Below are 18,507 nucleotides of genomic sequence, written 5' to 3' on the forward strand. Positions count from 1 at the left end.
TATTCTCTTCACTGGCCTCATGACAGGCCCCTGTCATCTTTGTTGGAAATGCAACAAGACAGCCAGCTGGCCCCCACTTCTAATCATACTTCACATTGCCACAAGAATGATCTTCCTAAAGAGTAAACATGACGATGCTATCTTCCACCTTAAAAGTTTCAACAGTGCAGCATTAGCCACAGGATGAAGTCCGAATTCTTTAGCATAGCATATGAATCAATACTACGCCTTGCCAGCCTCCTCCACTTTGATCATGCTTACCATGTGATATGGCTTTGAATGGGTTGCAGTTGCACCAAGACATGATGCCTTTACCCCAGGCAGTGGGGGTAGCACCAGGGATCCTTGCCCAGCACCTCTGACCATGGGCCACAGGCAGCTCCCCCTCCCACAGTGTGTTGCACAGCCATATTGTCATATTTTGTGCATGTCATCACAGGGGAAGTTTGGGAAGTGTTTCTGTGGCCACATGGAGTCATCTGAGTTCAAAAGCACGCACCACTGTTGCACACCTCCCCTGGGCATTGGCCAGTGAAACTCCTGCTGCCTGGAGAACGTGCTACCTATCTGCACAGACTTTCCTTAACACCCTTCGACCAGGTGCTTCCCTCTCTGACCACACTGAACTCCCCACCCACTTCTAGCACACCTTCAACGAATCTCTGAATTTATTTATTGATGACTCTCCCCCCTCTACTGAGCTATAAAATCCCTGCAGGTAAGAACCATGTGTGATTCTATTTGGTAGGCCAAGCACACAGGCCAGGACTCAATGCATGGTTAATATTTAGTAAATATTTATTGGGTTGATGTTGTTGACTATGAAAATTATCAATCTTCCTAGGCACTATATATAAAGAGAACTTTTTCAAAATTCCAAGGGAGTGGGAAAATGAGGATTATGTCTTTCTTATGAATTTGCCAAATTGCTTACTCTATGTATTGGCACCTTCAACTGTAAAATGGGGAAAAAGCTAGCTCTTAAGGTTGCTATGAGGTGCAATGAAGCTAATATATGTGAAGGGCTTACATATTAGCACAAAGTTATTCTTTGTGCACATTGAGTACCTTAATGGTCAGTTATAATTTTGTATTGCATTTTCCCCCAGTGTTTAGGAAAAATATTAAACATAGCATGAGCCCTTATTGTATGCCTATACCAAGAATCCGAAGGATAAATATAAATAAATCTTATTCCTAAAATAAGCAGCTTGTTTATTTTTAAAAGCTATCATTTGTCCCATAGGGTGCCAATTATGTCACTAATTGTTATAAGATATAACACAGAATTGGCCAAGGGCAAGGTCTTCCCAACAGCGAAAGACACTTAGACTATCAAACTATTTATGCAAATTCGGGTTCTAATGATATCCAGAAAACAATCAGCCTACATATGTCACATGTTATTTAAAAAAAAAGTTACTTTAAAAGCCTACATATGTCACATGTTATTAAAAAAAAAGTTACTTTAAAAGCTATTTTAAGAATTTTACCAACCCTCATCAACTCAGTCCTTTAAAAGCAAGTCATTGAAAAAGAAAAGGTCAGGTTGGCCATTGTACTCAAATGTTTATCATATTGCACGTCCACTTAGTCAATGCAGGATATAGGTCTTTGACGACAACTGCAAGATATAAAAACTCAAATAGTTTGTAAATTACAGTAATGCCACCATATAAAATATATATAAACTAAAAATACTGGATATAATTGTAAAATTAATCATAAAGGTAGAACCACTATTTGTATAATGGACTAATAAAAAGAAATAGCAGTGATGTGTTGATGTAGGTCCATCAATAGTAACAAATGTACAGTTTTGATGGGAGGTGTTGATAATGGGACATGCTTAGGGTGGGGGTGCAGGACTGCGGGAGCATATGGGAAACCACTATAGCTTCCACTCAGTTTTGCTGTGAATCTAAAACTACTCTAAAAAATATAGTCTATGAAAAAGGAAAGAGGAAGAAAGAAAGAAAGAAAGAAAGAAAGAAAGAAAGAAAGAAAAAGAAAGGAGAAAGAGCAGCATAAAAGTGTAATAAAATAAAATATACTCACTATTTCTGCTGTGTGACCCCTAAAGGTATGGTAACACTTTCCCGTTTCTACACTCCACAGCTTACAAGTCTTATCGAAGGATCCAGTGGCAATTTTGTCACTAAGATTTAAAAAAAAAAAAGGGTTTTGAAGACAAATTCAAGCACGGGATATGATACACTGAATTAAGACGAGATATTAATACATGGGTCTGTCTACTCAGAAATTTACTTTGTAAAACAATAACTTTACATTTGTTTCAGTGGACAACAAAATTAAGGTCTAATTTTTCAATAGTATCAGTTTGCATGTTTAATTTTAAATATTTTACATTGAAGGCATAAATTTATGTTCGGGATTACAGTAAGTTTTTAAATTGCCACAATGAATATGGCACAAAATTTAGTTTAGGAAATTATTACCAAATGGAAACAAATAATGTATGAGTTGCAGGAACATAGAAAAATTCTATTAGTAGGTCTACTGACAAGGCTAATTTTGAATTTAAAAGAAGAAGAATGAAAAGATATAAATCCAATTAACCATATGGCTAGATAAGGTTTTGAGAACTTAGTGTCTCCTTGGGAAAATAATGCCAATATTACGCTGATTGTAAGGTCTTTGAACAAGAAGGAGGATTTAGAGAGGAAATAGGGTAAAGACCTGTCCCTTTCAAACAAGAGGTTTCCCGGGTATACTGTGGGGCAGGGTTACTGTCAACACACAACAGCTAAGAGCGGGTTGACCTGTTTAACCTGTGATCATAGAACTAAATCTTTTCCTTTACTGTTGACCCCTGTCTCTTACACCAAGTCATCAAAATGTTCACCCAACTGGGTCATCAATTACAGTTAGAGCTCATTGTTCAAAACCGTGAAGGGATTTATGACCCAAAATGCATATCCTAAGGCAATTTATATGTGCTTGGCACAGTTGCAGAATTTATATTTTGTCCAAACTAACACTGATGCCCTGTATCTCTCCTTTGTTCTCAGGCCAACCACGTTAGTGTTTCTGTGGTCTTTGAGCTAATGGGAGTGAGGTCCTTTCTGTCATGCTCCAGGGACAGTTTGTTCTGGAGAATACCCACCCACCTAGAGTTTCCTAACACTCAAAGCTGCTTATCAACCCAAGGTCTGCACTGGCTCTCCTCCATCCAGTCTAGGCATTCCTCGTCAGCTGTTGACGTCCGCTGGGCTGTGGTTAGTTTAGAACACTAAACTTCTGCTCGGATGTGCTGAGAGCCCCGTGTGCCCTTTATCAACTCTTTCCCTCCACTTTCCATCCCTCCTGCTCCTCAGACATATCGTCTCAGATTGCTGTTGTTTCTCAATCGATTCCTGTTTGATCACACACTGCTCTCTAGTTCCATAGGCCATTACATGATAAAAGATAATACCAATGACATATTTTTTAGAATTACTTTGTTGAATCAAAGCTTACTCCCGACCTAATGTATAAAACATATAAACACTAAACTGGTTGAAATTCATCTCTCTCCCCACCCCCTCCCCTTCTCCTCTCTTTTGTTCTCTTTCTTCCCCTCTCCTCTCTTTCTCTCTCTCTCTCTCTCCCTTCTCCTCCCCCCCTCCCTCACACACACACACACACACACACACATGCACATGTTCCCTCTCATTCTTTAGTGGCTATCTTGAACTCACTCTACTGAAACCCCAATGCCTCCAAATGCCATGGAAAATGCTGCTTTAATCCATACATAAATCAGCAGACTCTGTAATTGGACAAGTGAGTTTTTCATTAGGGGGTCTTGATAGAGTCCAACAGCAGAACCAAAAGAGGAAGCGTTCTTTACCTCTCTATCCCCAAAAAACTTTGTTCTCAGACATGCAGAAATATCATATCTTTTAAGTAGCCTATTATAGGACATGGTATTATATTATAGAGAATATACTTTTAAAGTCCTTTAAATAACATTGCAATTAGAGTAGGAATTATACCAGAAGTAAAACATTCTATCATACATAATTTCAATAAAATCTTCCTCTCCCACAGGTTGGTGCAATAAGGTATTATAAAAATCACATTCTCTACAGTGTATAACTGCATACATCGCAGTTAAGTTTTCGGTAATGTAATTGGAATATTTAATCATTTTAAACATACCAATTAACTTTGTGCCATCACAATTGATGTGTTTTAAAAGTGTGTAACATTTTAAAGAGATGTAATGACATTAGCAACCTACATACCAAGCTTTTAATATTCATGGGATAAAATTTCGACTCTAAGTGCATCAGATTTTTATAAAACTCCCTTTATTGCCCTTGCCACTATCCTACACTGCTTTCATCATCTCCTGAATCTATCACTTTATCTGTCTCCAAACTAATCTCCTTGCCTCCTGTTTCATCCCTTCTCACACCCTCCAGCCCCCTGTCTCTGCCAGAACAGCTCTCCCAAAATAGCACTTTCATTGAGTCCCTCCTTCATTCACAAAGCTTTCATCAGAACTCAGTCTTCCAGAACAGAGTTCAAACTACACAGAAAGCTCTGATCTCGCCCACTTTTGTTTCTTACCAGAAAATGTGCACTAGAGAGCTAGGGGTGCCAGACAAAGTCCCACCTAACCTCTGGAGCTGCAGGGTGCCCTCACCCACGATGCCCTCCCCCGCTTCCCTCCGTCTTTCACCTTCCACGCTTCTGCTTGAGCCCCATATCTTCCGCAAAGCCTCTATCAGGAGAAATCACACAAATCTTTCTCCTCTTAACTTTTAAACCATTTACTGTTGTGTTCTAGTCATCATAATACTATGGTAAAAGACATGTATTTATAGAAACAGCTTGGTGAATGGAAAAAAGTCAAAGTGAGCCATCACGAGAAAAGACGCAACGTTCAGATTTTTTTACGCAAATATGCAAGGCCATGGCCTTTTCTTTGGCCAGCCAGAGCTCATTATCTGTCTTACAGAAATTATATCCAACACCTACAACCACCCATTTTTTTCTTAAAAATGGCATGAGAACTTAAACATGCTTGCAGAATCCGAGCACAAATTTTTTCTAAATGTTTCAGTGTGTTTTCTAATTTTTACATTGCTCTCATCTACAACTTCATTTAGTAGTAATTTTTTTCAAAGATTTACCTTATCTATGTATTCACACACAAAGAAACCTCAACAGCTTTATTTTCACATTCATTATTTCATTAGTTTAAGCAATACTTAATCAAATTCCATAATTACAATTGAAAGCACAGCCAACATAAGCAGTTTTATGTAAAAACACAATTAAATCTTGGTGGGCCTACCACCTAACCTGTGGCAAGAGAAGCTGAGCATACCGGTGAGTGGGTGGCCCAGTGGGTGGCCCAGTTGGTACAAGCATTCAGGGAGCAGAAGGATAGCTAGAGGACTAACTCAATCTGCTGAATCAGTTAACTAGACATTGGTTTAAAAGGCCATTATATTTTGTACTGTTGTGTTACTGTACACATTTTTTTCTGCTAAAGACTGTAAATTAACTTCTAAACAAGGCAAACCATGTTATGTGGCTGTGTCGCATTCTCCAGAAGCCAGAGCTGTAAATATCAGTAGGACCTGCTTGTCAGAGAATTCCCAACAGAAGGGACTCAATTCTGCTTGAACCTGAACTCTTGCTCTCCTCTTTATTACCAGGTGATCCCAGGAAGGGTACTTGAACTTTATATACTTTATATGAGAACAGTAATACCTATCCCCAAACTCCTGTAAGCATGAAGAAGATAATTAAAAGGCTTTCAGAGCACACATCAGGCACTTGACAAATTTTAGTTCTCTCTTCCTTTCCTCCTCCAATAAATGGAGGGAGAGAAGAATAAACAAATTAATGGATTTATAAGGAATAAGTGAATGAGTGAGAGTCTTTTTACCCATAAGGATTGTTGAATGCTATGGCATAAACTACATTCCTGTGGCCCTCCAGGGTGTGAAGCTCCTCTCCAGATGCAGTGTCCCAGAGTTTACACGTCCGATCATAGCTTCCTGTGATAAAGCTAACACAAGGAATATAAGTCAATCATAAAGTGACAATAGCAGTGTGTTAATAAAGACCTCCTTTGTTTTAACCTGCAAGATTGTAAGCCCATTTTCATTGCTTTTTATAATGGAACTTGTGTATGTAGAACAGCTAAATTAGGAACAGTATCTAAATGTTTTGATTAGAAACTTTCCAATTTATCCCTAACTCAAAAAGGAGTCACTAAATAAAATAAAGAATATCCAATAATCTTTCTAATAATATAAATAATTAATAATTAAATAGTGGTCATCAATAACATTTTTTGAAACTCTGACGTATCTCAATAGACAGCATCATTCTTCCCATTGGTCAGACCATAAAATCTTAGCACCATCTTTGATTCCTCACTTTCCCTCACATCCCACACACAATCTATTGGTAGATTCTGTTAGCCCAATCTCAAAATACACTTCTAATGTGGCCACTTGCCACCAGGCTTCATTGCCTCTATCTCTTGCCTCAACAAATGAAACCATCTTCTAATGGGTGCTAGCTCACACATGATCTTTCTAAGTCTATTTTCCACACTGAAACTGGAGTTATATTTTTTAACCTTCCCTAGCTGGCTTCCTAGCAATCTAGAGGAAAATCCAAACTTCTGCTTCTGGCCCACAAGGCCAGCAGCATTGGCCGTCTCTGGGACCTCAATTTTGCCCAAAAGCACACCTTGAACAGCCACATTCACCTCTTTGATAGTTTCTAAAGAATTCATTTTTTTTCTTTTCTATACATGCTAATTCTTCCATCCATCTGGTTTACTGCCTTCATCCTCAGGACCTGGAACGTGACTAGCAAACTAGTAAAAGTTCAATGAGTATTTACCTAAGATTTGCAATCCTCTTACATGAATATTTGACTACAGGAATAATTAGTATGTTGGCCTCTCATATTTTAAAGTAAAATAACAGTATCTTAGTTATTCCCTAAATATTCCACTAGGAAAGATACTTCTCCAACACAGAAAAAAAAATGCATGAAATTAGAAAGCCAGTCTCTATGTCAAGTGCTAATGATAAAAGTTGAACACAAATCCTGGTATCGAAACTCAAGTAAGCGAAAGGGTTGACAAGGCAGTGTATCTTTGATTCTTCTCTAGGCATTTCCTTCTAGCTTCTTTGTGGATGTAAATTGGTACAGTCATGATGGAAGATAGGATAGTGGTTCCAAAAAAATTAAAAATAGAACTACCATATGATCCAGCAATCTTACTTCTGGGTACGTATCCAAAAAAAAAAATGAAATCAGAACCTGATAGATATATTTGCACCCTCATGTTCTTTGCAGCATTGTTCACAGTAGCCAAGATACGGAAACAACATAAATGTCCATCAAAGAATGAATGGAATATTATTCCATAAGAAGGAAGGAAATTTTGCCATTTGCAACAACATGGATGAACTTGGAAGACATTATTCTAAGTGAAATAAGCCAGACATGGAAAGACAAATATGTCTGATCTCTCTTATATGTAGAACCTTAAAAAAAAGTCAAATTCATAGAAGCAGAGAATAGAACAGTAGTCACCAGGGGCTGGGGAGTGGGAGAAATGGAGAGATGCTGGTCAAAGGGTGTAACATTGCAGATATGTGGGATGAGTAAGTCTAGAGATGTTATACACAGGTATGATGACTATAGTTAATAATATTGAATACTGGAAATATGCTGAAAGAACACATTTCAAGTGCTTTCTTTACACAAAAAAGTGGTAACTGTGAGGAGATAATACGTTAAATAACTTGACTATAACAATTACTTTATTATGTATACGTATGTCAAACCATGTTATGCACCTTAAATATATAAAGTTTATTTTTTTAAAAAGGACATTTTTATTCCTTACTTGTTAAAAATTAGACATAATAGAAATGGAAATACAGAAATACATAAGTGGAACATAGGGGATTCTCAGGGCAGAGAAACTGCTATGTGTGATGCCTTAATGGTGGATACCTGTCATTACATGTTTGTCAACCCATAGAATGTACAAAAGCAAAAGCAACCCCTACTGTAAACTATGAACTTTGAATGATAATGATGTGTTTGTCAATGTAGGTCTATCAACTGTAATAAATGCACAAGTCATTGGGGGAAGATGACAAGGAGGAAATCTGAGGGTGTGTAGGGGCCAGGTATACATGGCAAATATCTGTACCTTCCACTCAATTTTGCTATAAACTTAAAACTACTTTAAAATTATAATACATTTTTAATAATTTTTTTTCTTTTTAAAATCTTAAAATTTTAAGGGCGTCTGGATGACCCAGTTAAGAGTCTGCCTTCTGGGACCCCTGGGTGGCTCAGCGGTTGAGCACCTGTCCCTGGTTCAGGGCGTGATCCGCGGTCTCAGGATAGAATCCCACATCAGGCTCCCTGCCTGGAGCCTGCTTCTCTCTCTGTCTGTGTCTCTGCCTCTCTCTGTGTGTCTTTCATGAATAAATAAATAAAATCTTAAAAAAAAAAAAAGAGTCTGCCTTCTGCTCAGCTTATGATCTCAGGGTCCTGAGATTGGTCCCTGCATCCAGCTCCCTGCACTGAAAGAAGTCTGCTTATCCCTCAGCTTTTCCCTCTCCTTCTGCCCTTCCTCTCCCACCTCCGCTTACATGCACACTCTCTCTAACTCTCTCAAATAAATAAATTAATTTAAAAAAATTTAAAATTTAAAATAAATAAATTTAAGAGAACCTTACCAAGAGCCCGATTTATTAAGTGCAACATTAGTCAATGGCAGTATGTGTGCTCTGAGAACCTTCAATGAAAGAAAACATCATGTGTTATAGACTCAAAAAAATTAAGTTTAACTCATTAATCTTAACTTCGGACTAATCAAGACATTCAAGTTTGTCTTCGTTACACATAATAAATGAACAAAAATTCACTATCTGGACAAATGAGAAAAAATACATTGTGTCTTCTACTATTAAGACCAATAATACATTTGGTAGTTACAAATAATTACAAAAACATAATTGGATCTGTTTTCTATGAATTTACTTGTAAAATAAATTATTGCTACTAAATAAGATATCAAATAGCACTAATTTATAACACTTTCTTTTAAATATTGCACATGATAATACACCAAACATGTTTCAAATATAGATTTTAAAATCTGTTATTATTTTTGGAATCCGAAAGCTCCTCTAGGGTCAGGGTATGTCTCATTTTATGTATCTTTCAATTGCTACATCGTCAAGCATGTAATGGATGCTTAACATTTATCAAATGAACATAAATAAATTGGGTAGTCTGTTTATCGATAAAGTGATTGGCTAGGCTGGGACAGTCCCAGTTATATCTACTGCAGGAGTATAATTACTAATAGTATCCCTTTTCACTATCAAAAATGTTCCCTTTGGAGGATAAATTACAAGGTCATGTGAGTTATAGAACTCATATTTGAAGTTAAATAGTGCCACCTGCTGGAAGAAAGGTATCACAAGAATAATTTCTTTATCTTTCAATAATACATTGAAGGGATGACTACAAAAGATTGAATATTTTGTATCAAATAGAATATGTCAAGTATATAAATAATAATTACATTTTTTATTATTTTATTTAAGTCATAAGAAGAAAAACAGTGCAATATGAATCAATATCAGAATAAACTTAAATATTGTTAAATAATTAAGAAAAACTAAAAGTTGTTCCTGAATAAGTGACTATATTTGTTATACTTTTAATTTAATCAACATAATACATAATTTCTCTGTAGAGAAACATAGCTATATTTATACCACATTAATCATGTAAGTCATATCAAATAATTTACTGAAATATATTTAGTTCTCATGGAGCTGAAAATATTAAATATTGATATACCATGAAATACAACCTCCTGATTTACTCCAACTGAAAAAATATTTAATTATTCAGTAATTTAAAACTACCTTAACGGTTGTCCTTTAAATTTAACATTGTAAAGAACAGCCAAACTTACTACAAATCCTTATTTAACTTATCAAGAAATAAATGTTTGAATTTCATTCAGTCAGTCAATAAACAAACACTAATTGAGACTTAGTCTCGGCAAATGTATGTGAGGCACAGAGAGAAAAAGAAAATATAAACTGCATTTTGTCTCAGATTTATAGGATACCAGCTAACTCATTGAAGTTCTTCTGTTTATTTAAAAAAAAAAAAAAAACATGCATTACCTTAAAAAGATAGAATGTGTGGTTGCTGTGCTGTCTGAGTTTATCCTGTAATCTCTGAATTAAAAGCTTTACTTGCTCTGATCTTGAAGCTGTGATTAGAGGCTCTGCTTTCTGTATTTCTTCTACTAGGGCATTGACTTCAGTGCTGAAATTCACAAAAGAAAAAACTTACTTTTTTCTATGCCAAAATTTGCATACACATGCATTCCATGAAGAACTGCATTGAGTTATGAAACACATTTGTAAAATTTGTCAAAACATCATTAGCATTATTAAGAGATTTCTAAGGAAAAGATACACATGAATAAAGAAGTCGAGCCTGCACGAAAGTGGCTTGGGTTCTTCAGAATGCCTCGTCATGAGCCAAGTCTTCTGTGGAAGGTGTGCAAGGATTCTCATTTGCTCACCTGAGAAGGCCAAGTGCATATGGTTCTGGTTCTGGACATGAGCTCTTTATTTTTTTTCCTGTTTTTTTTTTTTTTTTGTCTCTTTAATGAACATGTACAGAATGTTCCTGCGATGACCGTATTTTGTACCTTACATACATTCTCTTGTTTAATCCTGTAGCAAGAGCTAATTTAAGGCTTTTATCACAATGATTTCAATGAAGAAGAAACTGAGGTTTGGAAAGGTTAAGTTTTAAATATTTTTTTTAGGGAAAGAGAAAGGACCTAACCAAAAATGGCCATTCAAAGAATGATGATGATGTTGATTACTATTTTGTATGGGCTGTAACATTGTTTTCAAAAAAGAAAAAAGCTGCTCTGAAAAGTACAGTCAAATTTCCCCCCAGTATTCAAATAATCTATAGCAATGCTGATCAATTTTGCTAGTGCAGAATAATAATTGTTCAAGACAGAATAATGTCTATAAACCACAAAACAGCTAAAATAAGGTCATTTCACAAAACATGTCACAAACATGGATCAAAAATGCACTGTCTGTCCCCTCCCTTCAAGAATGGACTCATGGCCCCGCTGGGAGGGGGCTGCTTTGCTAACTGACAGCCTCCAGCTGCAGCTTCTTCAGAATCCACCTCAGCATTGGAGCCTGGGGGCATCATGCCCTCCTCTGATGGCCCTCAGCCCAGGGCTGAACAAGTGCACAGTGCACTAGCCGTTTTTGTCCCCAGAGGGACTCTGGACCTCAAGCTTTACCCGGGAGCTCCCCTGTGGGCTGGTAGAGACTCGGCTCACATCTGCATCATCATGGTCAGTGGCTCCTCATGCGGAACTCTGCTTCACTTCCTGTCACAGATGCCACTTCTCAATAACCTGACACCCACCTACCTCTCCTATCTCTGTCTCAGCAGCTGCTTCCCAGAAATGTAAACTCTGATAAGCACACCTCTGCTCTTCGTAAATAAACAGTTCCTGAGCTCCAGACTGTGTAAGGGACTGAGGTAGAAGACAATTCACCCCACTAACATTTACTGAGTCCCTTCTACAGCTAGGCCCTGGGAGGGTCAAAGACACAGTGCCTGCTCTCAAGAAATACGATCAATTAGAATAGGAGGTGAATATTTAGAAAAGAAATGAGTCATAGACAGTTTATAATGACTTTGATAAATGCCAAGACAGCTAGTTGGCCAAGGACTCACACTTTCCTGAGAATAAAGAAGATAATAATACCTCTTGGAAGAGTTTCCAAAAAATTTTATAGGTCAAAACAGATTTCCCAGGAAGTTCTAAATTAACCAGATGTTTAATCTGACCCATCTCACCCCTGTGGTATTCTAATTGCTCTTTTCAGTACTGTAACTCTACTATGTCCCTTGTCATGTAAATGTTTCTATGCACAGAATTCTTCCAAGATTCTGGCGCAGAACCAAAAATAAGATCCATGCTTTTTTTTTTTTTTTTTACTTTGAGGCATTTATATACTCCAGAGCATGACTACAGCATCCTAAGGTTCTATACTGCTTTAAATATGAGATCTGTGTTTTCCTGAATCTCTAGCTGGAAGTTATTCTCTCATATAAACATTTATCTGTGCCACTTATATGATGTTCTGTTTGTACAGGTGTTTCTCAAACTGGACAACACATCCATTAAAGCAGGGATTAAGATTCTTTACAGCCTCCCATCAAATCTAACCTGGAGCTTTGCACATAGAAGGTGCAAATCACATCATTACCAACTAAATAAAGGAACATCTAACAAAGGAACTTTCTACATGCTGGCATAATCAGTAATATGTGCCAGTCACAAGAATAGCTGACAATCTTGACTTGATCTTAGACCTTGTCTTCCCTGAAAACTAGGTAAAACACTGATTTGTTGTGGATGAAATTTGATGCCATTATCTCTGCCACCATTTATTCTTTGATTAAAAAGTGAACGGTTGAGTACCTTCTCTGAGCAGTCATCTGGAACAAGAAGTGAACTCCACATCAAACCCATCACCGTCTGAGCCACTGCATCTCCTTACCCTCAGACAAGCTCCGGGACCTCTTGAGTAGCCACAACCATGAGGAGCCAGAAGGCTGCTAGAGAGCAGCCAGTCTACTATTTAATTGTGGTTATAAGATGGGTCCCTTTGCTGTCATTCTGTTCCTCTCCCTACTAATCATGACAAAGTAGAATGGTCACAATGGAAAATAACTTATTTCACTGGCCAACAACTCTGAAACACATACCGTGGTATTTTTGTTCTTTTTCAAAATTTTCTCCCACTCAGAATATCTTTACCTTATCTGAACCTATGGGCTTCTGCAGAATAATCACTAATCTGATTCTGTCCCTTAAAGTGGAGTTTTCCACAGTATTTCTTTTTCTTTGAGTCTTGCATAGGATTTCCTAAAGGACTGAATTCTGGGCAGTATGATCTCACAAGAGGATTTCCTCAGGGTGCCCCACAAGCTTCAGAGACAAAGACAGGGTCCTCCTAACCTGCCCCATGACAATGAGGAGGACAGAATGCAGTCAGCCCTGTGAAGTATTTTTCTACCAGGAAAGTAACAGATTCAGTAGTATTCTTAAAATTCTAATAACCAGCATTCCTCAAAAATGTTAAGGTCATCAAAAAAAGGGGGGGAAATCTGAGAGACTGTCACCACCACAAGGAGCCTGGGGAGACCTGAATGAAATGTAACATGGTATCTTGGGAGAGAAAAAGACCAGGAGGCAAAAAACAAGGACAATTGAATAAGATATGGTCTTTAGTTAGAAATAATATATATCAATACTAGTTCACTAATTATGACCAATGTACCACGTGAATCTATGATGCTAATAATAAGGGATGCAGGGCATGAGGCATGTGGGAACTCGTGTTTTCACAACTTTCTAAAACTATCCTAAATTAAAAGATTAAAAACAACAACAGGTCTATTTAAGATGAAAAAGGGGCAGACTAACTATCCTTTACCCACCTCCTCCTCACCCAGTAAGACTCTGGAGCAGAACTCACTAAAGCAAACAGGAAATAACACAGCACAGAATGTTGTTTTAGCCATGTATTGCCTGAGTTCATGCAGCTCATCTACATATCACTCTGTGTCAGCATTTTCCAATAAAAAAAAAACCCTGGATATGAAACCCAGGTTGCATTACATAGCTAGTTTACCTGGGACTGAGGTTGAGCAAATCTATGGATTTGGTCTTCAATTCTCCACTCTTTTCATATTCCAACATAATTCCTATAAAAAATAAGCAAATGTATTATAAAAACACTTATGATGACAATGAATGTCAAAAGTTAATCTATTTGCCATAATTTTTTTCATTTCTGTTTTTTAAGTTTTAGAATTACTCAGCATAAAACATATGCAGTGATGTCTGATACTAAAATAAGAATGTGTGAACTCCACTTTTTCCTAGTCCTTCCTCTAAATACAGCTAAATACCCTTGAAATTATTCAGAAGGCAATGCTAAAATAATCAAAGGTTGGTAGAGGGTAAACTGACTAGGGTCTCAGGACTTGAGCAATGACAGTGTGGTGAGTTCCTAGGGTTTCTTTTTACCTCCCATATACCCTTAAAGTGGAAAACTGAACAACTTGGAGCCTGGAACCGCCAAAAAGCTTAGACAGCAAAACCCAAGTAACAGTAAAGCTTGCTCTCTGTGGCCAAAGGACCAGGCAAAGGGAAGTCAAAGAACTAATTTGGAGCCTTAAGCCCTGCTCCACAACTGGAGCTCCTTAGGCAGTCTGATCCCCCAGGGGAAATCCCAGAGTTTTCCCAGTCCCCCTGCAAAGCTAGGCCCCAACAGAAGTCTGATGTGTCTGCAACAGCTCAGTAACAAAGCCCCAGGCTTTCTCGACACCTTCAGGTGGGGCCCCAGGGGACCACCTAATCTGTTTATGGCAGCTACAAGAAAGTCTTAGCATCACTCAGACTCCATCCTGCAACCAAGCCATTGGTGGGCAGCTTCCTCCACCTGCAAAAGTGGCAGTAGTGAAGCCCTGGGATATCCTGTATCTCACACCACGTTCACGCACTGAAGCAGTGTCTTCCAGCCTTTTAACCAGTGGTGTCACCCACCAGGCCTAGAGAGTCTTGTCCCTGTCCCTCCACTTCCCCCAAGGTCACTCAGTGAGAGCAGGCTACTGGGAAGTACCTTCCATCCTGCAGATGGCACCAGTTGGAACTGAGCAAGAGCCTTAGCAACACCAGAAAAATGAAGCAGACCAGAATCATATTGCAAGGGCTCAAAAAACTAAGCTGCCATTGGAACTAAAACCCATGAAGTAGACCAGAACCTCTATGCTAACCCTAAACATGGTGACAGTAGATTCATATAGGATCAAGGGCCTCCTAACATAGGAACCAAAATGTCCAGGACATAATAAAGAGGAAAAAAAAATCATCCATCACACCAAGAACCAGAGAAAGACAATCAACAAAAACAAATATGGAGGTGAATCAGATGCTGGAATTATCTGACAAGGATTTTAAAGGAGATGTCAAAAATACTTCAGTAACCATTTACAAATTCACTTGAAACAAATGAAAAAATTGAAAAATCTCAGAAAAATAAAAGTTTTTTAAGCAAACTGGAATGGGAATTATAGAACTGGAAAGTTTAATGGGCAAAATGAAAAACTTGATGAATAGGCTCAGTAGGAGAATGGATATGACAAAGGAAAGAATCAGTGAACTTGAAGACAGATCAATCGAATATATTCATTCTGAACAACAGAGAGATAATTTACATGGGGGAAAAAACCGAACAGAACCTCTCATCCACTTTATCGTACTACTTCTATAAATATGGGCCAGTGGATCTCAAAAGCTTTGATCTTAGGACTGCTTTATACTCTTTCAATTATTGAGGACACAAAAGAGTTTGTTTTTGTAATATTTTCTGTATTAAAACTGAGAATTTTTAAAAGTATTTATTAAACTGTCATAAAATAGCCATAATAAAGTCATAGCATGCTAATGTAAATAACATATTTTATAGAAATAACTATCATCATTTTACACTTTTGCAAATTTCTTTCATAACTGGCTTAATTAAAGACAGCCAGATTCTCCTCTCTGCTCCTGCATTCAAGCTGTTCCTACACAGTGTTTCAATAAAGTATACGGAAAAAAATCTGGGCACATGTAGATATGCAGTTGGAAAATGGAGAAATAAAATAATTGCATTTCCAGATAATCATGGATAACCTTCTTTAATACTACATCAAAACTTGACAAGCAGTAATTCATAAAGATTGGTTGCAACATAGGATCCGAAACCACATCAAATAATTCTTCATACTCTGTTACATTAAAATTCATTGGTCTATCTCAGACTTTTAAAGGATATTTTATTCATATATAGTTACACATCATGCACCAGACATCCGAAAAACATTAGTTTACTGAGTTATGCCCATCTTCTAAATGGTGACATTTGTCATCATACAATATCCCCCCCAAAATCACAATTTTTAATATCACTACTAATATCTATCATCAGAGAACTCTCTCACTGATCAGTAAGCTGCCCAGCTCATGGCAGTAGATAACAAGTTTTTTGAAATTCTAATTTTTGCTTGAAAGCTCAAATTTTATCAATGGCAAGAAATGCTGACAGTCTGGCTTGAAAGTTCCAGGCTCGCTTTGCTCAGTTTTCAAACAAAATGTCTTCCAAATATCCAAATCTGAGACCCATGTTTGTTTTTCAGTCTTTCAAGTAAAACTGGTATTCCTTGAGGAAAACAGCTGGCTCATCTCTCAGTCCACATGAATGACTGCACAAGAGTTTCCATCCAAAGAACTTTCAAAGATAACTGTGCAGCAGAAGTGCTTAATGAGAATTTTCTATTTCATCACTTGGAATGCAAATACTCTGAGGTCAGTATGTGACTACATTACTAAGTCTTACTGTTTCATGAAGGGCCTTCTTTTTTTCTTTTAATTTAAATGCAATTAGCCAATATAGAGTACATACTTAGTTTCAGATGTAGTGTGCAATGATTTATCAGTTGCATACAACATCCAGTGCTCATTGCATCACATGCCCTCTTTAATGCCCATCACCCAGTTACTCCATTCCCCTACCAACCTCCCCCTCCAGCCACTTTCAGTTTGTTTCCTAGAGTTAAGAGTCTCTCACAGTGTTTCTCCCTCTCTGATGACTTCCCATTCAGTTTTCCCTCCTTTCCCCTATGATCCTCTGCACTGTTCCCTATATTCCACATATGAGTGAAACCATATAATAATTGTCCTTCTCTGATTGACTTATCTCATTCAGGCATAATATTCCATCAAGGGCATTCCTAAGTGAAACTGAGGGGGTTTCTTTCTATCAAGAGTTTGCGTCAGTGAGGAATACAGTGATGGCTATGAACGTTTGTTGCCACTACCTCATGTGAAGTAAGTTTCCAGAGGGCTTTTGTACCAGTAGTGCAAATGTCAACACCATGAAAAAAACAGATGATATCTTGTGGTTATTATGAAAACAGATTTGACCTTGAGGCTCCACCGAAAAGGTGCAAGAACCCCCAAGGGTCCTCCTCCAATTTGAGACTCACTGCCCTATGACCACAAATTTGATATAACAGATTTAAGATCAAGAGAAAACAGGAAATTCCATCAAAAACACTGTATTTACTTTCCAAAGCACTGGACCATTGAGATAGAATGTGGCAGAGTTGAAAAGGCAGGTACTCGGCATCAAACAGATCTGGGTTGGAGTTCCAGCTCAAGTCTCTACTTATTTCATGATACTAGTAATCTCTTTTATATCTCTTTATATCTCAGTCTTCTCATTTGTAGATAATACCTTCAATTTGCTGGTTGACCTTAAATAATAAGTATATAATGCACCTGACATCTAGAAACTCATTAAGCTCATTAAATAGTGCTTATTATCTAAAGATTAATCACAGTCACCTTCTATTACTTGTGACGTATCCTACACAGTCACCTTCTATTACTTGACATCTATGCCTTCGCTCCCCAGTGAGATTGCAACATCTTTGAGAAGAAAGCCATATGCTTCTTTATGCTCTCAGGAGGACCATCCTTGGAATGAGTCGTGATGGTTTATGCACAAGTAAGCATGTGATTTGGCCAGCAACAAGTACAAACCACAAAACCACACTGTCAAATGGATTTACGCCTTCCTCCTCTCTGGCTTTCATTTCTCCCACAGTGGTGCCTGCCCCTACCTGTTGTGTTTACGATCTTTCCATTATCTTTCCCAGCCACACCTGACTCACTAGGCTGTGTACTCCTGGGTCCCTGTCTTCTCTTTATCCCTAGTGTCCACCATGCAATTTGGACTGTTCAAACAGTGCTTGTTGAATATATGAGTTAAATGACTGGATGAGTGTCCCCAGACTACTGAATGCAACTGACAGTCCTTATCTTTATGACACACAGACTTTCAGAAATAATTGACACCATGGCCAACTCCCTCCTTCTTCAAATATGATTCTCCATGGGCTTTTATGAAATCTGTCTTTTTCTCTACTTTGTTACTTTACATTCTCTTTTACCGATTCCTCCTCTTACTCCTCACCTTTAAGTACTGATTTAGGTTAGGGTTCGGGTCTAGGAATTCTTTCTTCACTTTATTTTTTTTTCTCTAAGTTCACTAGTACCCATGGCTTTAATTATCATTAATACGCCAATAATTGCCAGTTATAACTCTCCCATCTAGACCTCGGGGCTCCAGATATGTGGCTATCTTGCCTGTACCTCGAACATGTCTAGGGTCTTCCCCTTCCATCCTGTATCTCCTACAGAGCTTGTTTCCCAGTGTCACATATCGCCACACACCCCACCACACAGCTTCAATCTCAGGACAGTAGATAAACCCAAGCAGCCATTGTGTAATGAAGTATAACACTTTA

General features: G+C 37.8%; 1 protein-coding gene across 1 annotated transcript in view; it reads right to left on the bottom strand.

The window, feature by feature from the left end:
* Nucleotides 1-18,507, bottom strand: part of DAW1 (dynein assembly factor with WD repeats 1) — a 51,594-nt gene that overhangs the window by 24,897 nt on the left and 8,190 nt on the right. Inside the window, exons 2-6 of the mRNA XM_026006164.2 lie at nucleotides 13,782-13,854; nucleotides 10,215-10,359; nucleotides 8,745-8,803; nucleotides 5,909-6,031; nucleotides 2,059-2,158 (exon numbers count right to left, since the gene is read on the bottom strand). Coding sequence (XP_025861949.2) covers nucleotides 2,059-2,158; nucleotides 5,909-6,031; nucleotides 8,745-8,803; nucleotides 10,215-10,359; nucleotides 13,782-13,854 — 500 coding nt within the window. The remainder of the gene's footprint in view (nucleotides 1-2,058; nucleotides 2,159-5,908; nucleotides 6,032-8,744; nucleotides 8,804-10,214; nucleotides 10,360-13,781; nucleotides 13,855-18,507) is intronic.

This window comes from Vulpes vulpes, chromosome 9 (assembly GCF_048418805.1).
Source record: "Vulpes vulpes isolate BD-2025 chromosome 9, VulVul3, whole genome shotgun sequence".
NCBI classification, from domain to species: Eukaryota; Metazoa; Chordata; class Mammalia; order Carnivora; family Canidae; genus Vulpes; species Vulpes vulpes.